The sequence below is a fragment of the Rhinolophus sinicus genome, linkage group LG06 (assembly GCF_036562045.2).
Source record: "Rhinolophus sinicus isolate RSC01 linkage group LG06, ASM3656204v1, whole genome shotgun sequence".
NCBI lineage: Eukaryota > Metazoa > Chordata > Mammalia > Chiroptera > Rhinolophidae > Rhinolophus > Rhinolophus sinicus.
In genome coordinates, this window is record NC_133756.1 from 157497031 (window position 1) to 157507476 (window position 10446).

The 10446-nt window shown below is 39.0% G+C and overlaps 1 protein-coding gene across 1 annotated transcript in view; it reads left to right on the forward strand.

The window, feature by feature from the left end:
• Positions 1-10219, forward strand: part of SDHAF2 (succinate dehydrogenase complex assembly factor 2) — a 12382-nt gene extending 2163 nt beyond the window's left edge. The window contains exons 2-4 of the mRNA XM_019754087.2: positions 1125-1348; positions 1427-1536; positions 9479-10219. Of these exons, the coding sequence (XP_019609646.2) occupies positions 1125-1348; positions 1427-1536; positions 9479-9609 (465 nt within the window). The 3' untranslated portion in view covers positions 9610-10219. The remainder of the gene's footprint in view (positions 1-1124; positions 1349-1426; positions 1537-9478) is intronic.
• The last annotated feature ends 227 nt before the right edge of the window (positions 10220-10446 follow it).

Here is a 10446-nt window from a genome sequence, read left to right on the forward strand (position 1 = left end):
TCGAGTTCACTCATTCTTTCTTCTGCTTGATCAAGTCTGCTGTTTAACCCCAATAGTGAATTTTTAAATTCAGTTATTGTATTCTTCAGTTCATATTTTCCATTGGGTTCTTTTTAATATTTACCTTTATTGGTATTTTCATTTTGTTCATGCATTGTTTTTCTGACCTCATTGAACATCTTGATGGCAGTTATTTTGAATTCTTTGTCAGGTAATTCATATACCTCTGTTTCTTTAGGGTCGATTTCTGGAGATTTGTTTTGTTCCTTTGATTAGGCCATGTTTCCTTGTTTCTTTGTGTCCTGTACAATTTTTTGTTGGGATCCACGCATTTGATAAAACAGCCACCTCTCCTAGTGTTTTTGGACTGGCTTTATTCAAAGGAAGATCTTCACCAGGCAGCCCTGCTAGAGATTCTGGGGGCTTCCCAATTCTTTTGAGTAGATATGTCTTCTCTGGATTTGTGCATGTCAATTCCTAATTAGAGGAATTTGCTGGCTTCTTTTGTCGGGAGCTCATAAATTCTTACTCCTTCTGGCGTCTGTACTACTGCAGCTTCTCAAGGTGCCACAAGCCTTCCAGCTCTGTTCTCAGCCCCCAGGCTTCTATAGTGTCCCGAGTATATTGTGGAGTTGGTGTCTCTGTGGGTGAAGGAGAATGTGGTGCTTCCTGCTCTGTCGTCTTGCTTGTATCACCACCTTCTCATCACATCTTGATAGTTTTTGCCTTTCTCTAGGAGTCCTTGAGGGATTAGGACCCATACCATCACTGTATGCTCAGATTTTGACACAGGCTAGTGACTAGAATACAAACCATACTGTAAAAATTTTAAGGGACTGCAAAGGAAGGAGAAAATATTTCTGCTGGATTATTTCTGGAAGGTCACTGATTAAGAACACGTTTGTAATTTTAGCTAGGTTTTGATCCTAACTGCAGTTACTATTTGGGTGACAAGTTTTTTAACTTCCCTGAGCTTCCAACTTCCTAAACTGTAGAGTGGAGTCAGTAGCAGCGTAAGTTCTTACAGACTAAATGAGATCGAATGCATTTAGCATCTAATGTGTTGAGTGAATGACAATGATGTTATTTGTTGTTGTTAAAAAGATGTTTGTGCTTTGTTTCAGATGCTTGCTCTGTCCAGGCGCCACCCAGTGTCTCCTTTGCTCAGCATGACATCATTCAGACGCTTCTGCAAAGGTGACAGCCCAACAGATTCCCAAAAAGATATGATTGAAATCCCTTTGCCTCCATGGCAGGAGCGAAATGATGAATCCATAGAAACCAAAAGAGCCCGCCTGCTCTATGAGAGCAGAAAGAGGGGAATGCTGGAAAACTGCATTCTGCTTAGGTAGGGGACAGGGGTGTTGGTGACACTTCTCTTTGACTAGAGACAGCATTTCAACTTCTTTCTCTTTCTTGTTTTTAGCCTCTTTGCTAAAGAATATCTGCACCACATGACAGAGAAACAGCTGAACCTCTATGATCGCCTGATTAATGAGCCTAGCAATGACTGGGATATTTACTACTGGGCTACAGGTACTGGGCATGATAAGCAGCATAATGGGAAAAGTAGGATGACGTGGGCCTATTTTGAGTCTAAAATTATATCCTAGGCAATTTTTTTCTTTTATTCATACAGTAGACCCTTAACCCAAACACTCATCAAATTTTTCCAAAGTGTGCAAAATTTGTTTTATTAGTTAAGGTTCTTTGTTTGCAAGCAAGAGAAACCTATTCTGTGTAACTTGAGCAAAAAGGGAATTTAGTGAAATTGTATGGGAAGCTCACAGTCTCGGAGAGAAGATTGAAGAAAAACTAGGCTGGGAATGGAGTGGAACCCATTATAGACAGCTCTATAGTCTGCAGAGCAAGAGTTCTTCAGTAGTCTCATTCTGACACTGCCTTTGAGGAATGAATACTCACTATGTATAGTTAGGATTAGCTTTGGCTGTGAGTAACAAAAAAATCCAAGACAATAATGGCTTAAGCAAGACAAAACTATATTTCTCTTTCTCATAATAGAAGTCCAGGGTAGGCGTGTAGAGGGGTTTCAGAAACCTTGCTGCTCCTTCATCCTCAGCATGTGTTGTCTACCTCCTGGTCCAAGATGTCTGCTGAACCTCTGCCCCATCTATTGCTGCATAACAGATTACCCCAAAACCCCATCTGCTATATCCATATTTCAGCCAAGAAAAAAGTGTATAGAAGAGCACACCCTATTCTTTATGGGTCCTTCTCAGGAAGCTAAACATCATACTTCCACTCATTTCCCACTAGCTACGGTTTAGTCACATGGCTACACCTCACCATAAAGAAGAAATAATATAGTCTATTCTATGTGTCTAAATTGAAGATTCTGTTATTAAGGAAAAATGAGAGAATGTATATTAGGGGATATCTCATCTATTTCTGTCACACTCTCTGGGTCTTCTATTTTTCTGTTTCCACTCAATATCTGTATGATAAAGTAGAAGCCATTCTGTAGGTTCCAGCTACAAAATGTGATAATGGATTGTGCTTTTGGTATTGTATCTAAGAAGTTGCGTGATCTAAAGTCACAAAGATTTTTTTCTGTTTTGTTCTAGGAATTTTGTAGTTTTAGAATCAGCTGTTCAGTTTCTCAAGAAAAGAAATCCTACTTGGATTTTGATTGGAGTTGTATTAAATCAATAGATGAATTTGGGAAGATTCTTTTAGCAATTTAGAATTGTCTAATCTAGGAACGTGTTATATCTCCATTTATTTAGGTCTTCTTTCTTTCATCAGTGTATTGTCTATTGCTGCATAACAGATTACCCCAAAACTTACTGGCTAATACAACCCACATTTATTATCTCATAGTTTCTGTGTTTCTAGAATCCAGACATGGCTTAGCTGGCTCCTGTGTGCTTCAGTCTGTCACGAGGTTGTAATGAAGGTGTCAGCCCAGGGTATGGGTCTCATCTGAAGGCTCAACTAGGGGAGGATCTGCTTCAAGCTCTCTGGTGTTAGTTCCTCATGGGCTCTTCAGTCCTTACTGGCTGTTGCCTAGAGACTGCCTGCTGTTCTTTGTCACAAGGGCCTCTCCCACATGGCAGCTTGCTTCTCAAAATGTACAAACCAAGAAGGCAATAGAGTTTACCCGCAAGATGTGTTTTGTAACCTAAGCACCTCAGTGACATTCCATCATCTTTGCCATATACTGTTGGTTAGAATCAAGTCATTAGGTCCAGCCTGAGTCAGAGAGGGACTCACCCAAGGCGTGATTGCAGGAGGTGGAGATTATTGGCCATCCTAGAAGTCAGCCTGCTACAATCAGCATTTTATAATTTTCAGCATATTTTGCTAGATTTATACCTAGGTATTTTAAATATTTTGGTGCTATTGTCAATAGTACTTAAAAAATTTTTTTCAATTTCCCATTGTTGGTAGAATGCAGAAGTGCAATTGATTTTTCTGTATTGACTTTGTATACTGTGACCTGGCTAAACTCACTTAGTTTTAGAAGCTTTTTTATGGATTCTCTGAGATTTTCTATGTAGACAGTTGTGTCGTCTGTGAACACAGGTGGTTTTTTCTTTTCCAGTATGTATGCCTTTAAATCTTTTTCTTGCCTTATTACACTGTCTAGGACTTCCTGTATAATGTTGAATAGCAGCAGTGAGAGCAGACATCCTTGCCTTGTTCCCAGTATTGGGGAGAAGTACTCAGTCTTGTACCATTAAATGTAAAGTTAGCTGTAGGTAAGTTGTAAATACCTTTTACCAGGTTGAGAAAATTTCTTTCTGTTTCTAGTATGTTGAGTGTTTAATAATAAATAGATGTAGAATTTTGTCAAGTGCTTTTTAGGAATCTCTAGAGATAACAATTTCTTTAGTGATGTGATTTTTCCCCCTTGATGTGATTTTTTCCCCCCTTGATTTATTGATATAATGAGTTTTTGATTGATTGATTTTCAAATATTGAGCCAACCTTGCATTTTTAGGATAAGCACCACATGGTCATGATATGTGTTGCTTGATTTGATTCTAACTAATATTTTGGAGAAGATCTTGTATTTGTCTTCTTGAGGGTGTTATTGGTGTGCAGTTTTCTTGGAATATTATCATCTGGTTCTGGTTTTGATCGGGGTAATGCTGGCTTCATAAAATGAGTTGTGAAGTGCTCTCTCCTCTTCCATTTTCAGGAAGAGTTTGTAGAGAATTGGTATTATTTCTTCCTTAAATATTTGACAGAATTTTCTACTGAAGCCATTTGGATCTGGGACATTTTTTTGTTGGAAGTTTTTAACTGTAAAGTCAAATAAAGCTTTTAATAGATGTGGAACAATTCAAGTTATCTATTTTTTCTTGGATGAGATTTGTTAGCTTGTGTCATTCAATAAATTTGCCCATATCACGTAAGTTGTTGAATCTGGACATAAAGTTGTTTGTACCATGCCCTTTTTATTTTAATGTCTGAAGAGCTGGGGTGAGGTTCCCTCCTTTATTTCTAATATTGATAAACTGTAGGGCTCTTTTTTTTTTTTTTTTTTTTTTTTTTTTTTTTTAAAGGAATGCACAGCTCATGCGGGGATCAAACTGGCAACCTTGGTGTTAGGTGTTAGCACCATGCTCTACCCAACTGAGCTAACTGGTCACTCCTCTTTTTTTTTCTTGATCAATCTGACCAGAAGTTTATCAATTTTATTTATCTTTTCAAAGAAGCAGCTTTTGGTTTCATTGATTTTCTCTTTCTGTTTTCAAGTGCGTTAACTTGTGCTCTTTATTATTTCCTTTCTTCAGCTTGTGTTGGGCTTAATTTATTCTTTCTCTAGTTTTTAAGGTGGAAGCTGATCTGATTGACTTGAAACCTTCTTTGTTTTCTCTATAAGCATTTAAATTTCCCCTCTAAGCACTGCTTTAGCTTCATGTTGTAAATTTGGTTGTGTGATGCTTTCCTTTTCATTCAATTCAGAATACTTTCTAATTTCTCTTGTGAGAAATTTCTTTGACCCATGAGTTATTTAGAAGTATGTTTAAGTTTCAAATATTTCCAGACTTTCCAGATATTTTTCTATTATTGATTCCCTTGTCAGCACAGAATATATGTTGTATAATTTTAGTTCTCCTAAATTTCTCAAAATTTGTTTTATGGCCTGAAATTTGGATATCTTAATAAATGTTCTATGTGCATTTATTTGAACATAACTTGTGGGTAAAGTGTTTTATAAATGTCAACAGATCAAATACAAATCAAATTGGTTAATATTGTTCTTTATGTTTTCTACATTCCGACTGATATTCCCTGTGCTTGCTCTGTCAATTAATAAGAGAGTGTTGAATTCTCCAACTGTGATTGTGGATTTGTTTATTACCCCTTTCAATTCTTTCAGTTTTTGCTTATTATATTTTAAAGCTCTACTATTATATGAAGACATATTTAGAGTTATTTATCTTCTTAATTAATTGATTCCTTTATCATCATATAATGTCAATCTTCATTGCTGATAATATTCCTTGTTCCGAAGTGTCTGATAGTAATTTAGACACTCCAACTTTCTTTCAGTTAGTGTTTGCATGGTATGTGTTTTTCCATCTATTTTACTTTTCTATAATTATGGAATAAATAACCACAAACTTAGTGACTTTAAACACCCTTTTATTAGCTCATTGCTCTGTAGGTCAGAAGATATGACCAGATCTCAGTCTGAAATCAGAGTCAGCTGTCTACTTTTCTGTCTGGAAGCTCATTCAGGCGGTTAGGAAAACTCATTTCCTTACAGCTGTAAGACGGAGAACTCCATTGCCTTGCTCGCTGCGATCTCTTTCAGCTCCCAGAAGCCCTCAGACCCTTGCCATGTGGCTCGCTCTGTCTCAGCACTGGGGCTCCTCCCTGACGTGGGATTCTTCTTGTGCTTGAAATCTCTCTCATTTCCCCTTCTGTCATCTGCTGGAGAAAGCACTGCTTTTATAAGTAGGTCAGAAACACCTGGATAATTTCCCTGTCCAAAGGCCAACTGTGTCAGATAACATAGCCTAATCATGGGAGTGAAAACCATCATATTCACAGTCCTGAGGATTATACAAGGCTTGTACAGCGGGGAGGGGGATACACTGGGGCCAACTTAGAGGTCTGCCTACCACACCGTTCTTTAATTTCAACCTGTCTTTAAATTGAACTTCTTGTAGACAGCACATGTAGTCTTTATTTTTTCTTGATCCAATCTTACAGTCTATCTTTTCATTGATGTGTTTTGACCATTTACAAAGAATTAATTATCAATGTGGTCACATTAAAATCTATCATCTTTTTATTTGTTTCCTATTTCTTCCATCTGTTCTTTGTTCCTTTACTCCTCTATTTCCATGGGTTTTTAATTGAGTATTTTAAATTTCATTTTACCTCCACTATTAGTTTATTATTTATACCTCTCTTTATAATTGTTTTAGTGACTGCCCCAGGGTTTGCAGTATACATCTTTAATTAATCACAGTCTACCTTCAAGTAATATTATACTGCTTCATGTATTATGTAAGAACTTTATAATAGTATACTCCAGTTCCTTCCTCCCAATTTTTGTGCTATTATCATACTTTTTATTTTTACGTAAGCTGTGAGCCTATATTACATTTGTATAGTTTTACTTTAGACAGTTATCTTTAGAGCAATTTAAAATAAGAAAAAAACTATATTTGTAAATATACAGTATATATAAATGTGTATAACATAATATATAACATTTGTATTATAATGTACTAAGTACATTGTATTTTATATTTACCTTCATTTTTAATGCCTTTGGAGATCTTCATGTCTTTATGTAGATACATGTTTCTATCTGGTATCATATTCCTTCTGCCTGAAAAATTTCCTTTAATGTTTCTTGCAGTGCAGTTCTGCTATTATAAATTCTCTCAGCTTTGTTGCATCTTTGTTCCTTTGTCTGTAATGTATCTTTTCTTTCTGAATGTTTTCAACATTTCATCTTTGGTGTTTAGTTGTTTGAATATGATGTGTCTAGATGTTTATTTTTGGTATTTACCCTGCTTGGAGTTCTCTGGGCATGTTGGATCCAATTACACTTAGATTAGACTGTTAATTTTTTTTACAGCTTTTGGATTCTCTGTTTTGTGTCTTTCACTCTTTTAATGTATCAGTTTGAGTAATTTGTGTTGGGTAATATCTGTTGCCCTACCTTCAGTTCACTAATTCTTTCCTTGACTTTGTCAGATCTCATGATGGGCCTGTTGAAAGGTCATCATTCTGCTTATTTGCCACTGTATTTATTTTTAATATTTCCATTTGACTTTTACAGTTTCTAACTCTGCTGGAATTCCTCATCTGTTCATACATTTCATCTAGTTTTTCTGTTAGAGTCTTTAACATTAGTCATAGTTACTTTAAATTCCCAAATAGTTCTGACATCTGGGTCATTTTTTCATCTATTTCTGTTGATTGCTTTGTCCCTTCACAGTGTGTTGGGGTTTTTTTTCTTCTTTTATGTATGTGTGTCTCATAATTTTTGATTGAATGTTAGACATCATGAGTATGACAATAAGGGCTAGCTAAATAGTATTTATGCCTAGGAAAGGGCATGTTTCTGCTAGGCTGTTAGTGTGGGGATCAAGTCAATCTAGTTAGGAATTAAGCTCACCTTGGATTTGTTACTGCTTTGGTTCCCTTCAGTGCACCACCAGCCTTTACTGTTGCCATGTGCTTAGGGTGGGGGCTGAGTTTCCAGAGGGTATTTCTCAATGTTCTTGTTTTACCCTCAGCTTTAGCCTTCTCCGTATTTCTGTACCTCAAAGGGAATCTCTTTTCTTGTGTTTGCCCTCTCCCAGTGGTAGATTCTGGTTGCTTTCTACCAGAAAGTGCTAGTTAGTTTGGGGGCGGGGAGGTTGGGAGGGCCTTCTTCATTATCCTGATCCAGCTTCAGTCCCTGTGGCCCTTGGCGCTGTAGGTGGGCTTTCTCAGTGACCCTGCTCATCCCCCAGGGGAGAGGATTTTTTTTTTTTCTTTTACCCTCTCATCAGCCCAAGTGGGACCTCGTGTGCCCTGTAGGAGACAGGATTTGCTGATCTACTCCCAGTCACTTGAGGCTTTTGTTCTGTAGAGGGCAGGGCCAGGCTGGGCTTTATGCTTTCTGTCCAGTCTGGCTACTCCCCTTCTCCTGGCCTGCATCACTGAGGGAGGCTTTCTCCGCCTTCTGCGCTGAACCCAGTCTTTGTGTGGGGCATATTCAGTCGTGGTTTGTTGAGAAGAACCTGTAGGCGGGTGTGAACTCCCCTGTGTCTGTGGCTAGCCCACACTTGGCTTTTAGCAGTTCATTAAAAATTTTAACTGTATTCTTCTTACCTGCTTGTATGGTGCCCAGTGTCTCTTTTTCCCATGCCCTGTCTCAGGTGAGCAAGTGCTCATGTGCAATTTCCCCCTTGAGAGACCTCTCTTTCCTTCGGTTTTAGTCTAGTTTGCTGTGTGACCTCGGCTCTCTGATGACTTCAAGGAAACTCATGGTGTTTGTAGTTTAACTGGCTTTGTGTTGTTAGGATGAGTGCAGTGTGCTTTTCAACTTTCCGCCTCCCAGACAGAAGCCTGAATCTCCTTCCCCTTATTTTGATGATCACCACAAAACAAATGGTAGGCCCACTGGCTGCTAAGTCCTATGCTGAGTGAGGGGGAATCAAACTTTGTTTAGAAGAGTTCCTCTCCTACCGTTGTATTTAGTCTTGATAGGAGGGTAATTCCAGAGCACATGACCTAAGCTTTCCCAGTGGGAGGCCCTGCTTGTAATTTGAGTCTTGAGTGAATGTCTCAGGGTGAAAAGAGAGGTTGGAGGTGAGCAGCATACTGTCAGACTCTGCTACTAGACTGGGTCTAGCATTCTCTCTTCTGTCCTTTTGGTGTCCTTGTCCCTTCAGATCTGGTTCTCCAGCTTCATGTCACTTTTGTGTGCCTCTAGCAGCCTTCCAATACATTCCTTTTTGCTTAAGTTTACTAGAGTTATTAGTTCCTCTCACTTACAACCAAGGGCCTTTGCCTTAGGAACTTTATAGATTAGAAGAGGAAACACAATACCCAGAAAACAACTGAAATTCCAAAAGCAGAGCAAAGTAGTACAGCTAAGATCGGACAGGCTAGAAGTCAGCAAACCTGTTCATAAAAGACCAGATATTCTATAAATATTCTAGTAAAAAGAGACATTCTGTAAATATTCTAGTCTTGCTGCCATATGGTCTTTGCTGCACCTGCTCAGCTCTGCCATCATAGCACAAAAGCAGCCATGGATGAGATGTAAACCAGTGGGAGCAGCTGTTCCAGTAAAACGATTTGCAGGTACAGGCTGCCGTCGTTTGCCCCCTCCGGGTATGGGCTATCGTGTATATTTAGAGGAAGAATGGAGACCATCTGTATTATCTACTGAGGCTCTTAGCCAAGGCCAGAGTTTCGGGTTTCAAGATCCTTATGTCTGGCTATTGACTGACTGACATAATTCTTTCTGCCAATTCTTCTCTCACAGAAGCAAAACCAGCCCCAGAAATATTTGAAAATGAAGTAATGGCACTACTGAGAGACTTCGCTAAAAACAAAAACAAAGAGCAGCGACTGCGTGCCCCAGATCTCGAATACCTCTTTGAAAAGCCACGTTGAGCTGTGCACCACTGCCTGCCATGGGGGTTCGGTCCGTGGACCCTACCTGCTTATGATGGATGCTGACCTTGAATTCCTGCCTTTCCTTAGACATTCAGCCCACCCGGACCATTTGTCCTGCCTCAAATGATGGGCCCACCTCTCCCCTGGGCCATGTAAATGTTCATTGTGTCTCATTCTGACACTTTTGTTCAATTCTAGGCCTCAGAAGCGTTTGTCAGTAGCCTGGCTGTCTCTCTGGCAGGCCTCTGCCACAGGAGGGCACTGCGGGGAAGCGACTGGCCTCACTCATTGCTGCAGCCAGAAGCGGCCTCGTCAATAGAGGCAGCCTGCTGTGGGTGCTGTGTGGAAAGCTTCCCGAGCGGCTCAGGGCTTTGTCCAAGTGGAATTCCCCCCGCCAGCCCGGGAGGGTTCTTTCTGCCAACGAAACTGATCTAAGCCCCCTGAATGGAATCGCTCAATGGCACGGCAGGCAGAGTAAGGGCAGCAGTTAGTAATGATATGTGTATCCGCTTGAGAGTCAGCATCCTCCTCATCAGAGTTTCTCCGAAATGTTCACTTTGTAAACTGAACAATAATTGAATATTAAAGCATGCTTTAAAAAGGAGAATCGCAATTTCTCAACCCTCACACAATTATTTAATTTTGTCTGTTTGTATGATCCATAGTCATATGTTTATAATATTATAGAGTTTTACAAGGTTACCATCATAAGTTTTATTTCCATGCAGTACTGTAGCAAACGTTTTCTGTATTTCTACAGTTTTCACAATTATTTTTGTTGACAAAATAGCATAAGAAATACAACGTTAGAATGAATTAGTTGAAAGTGTTTAG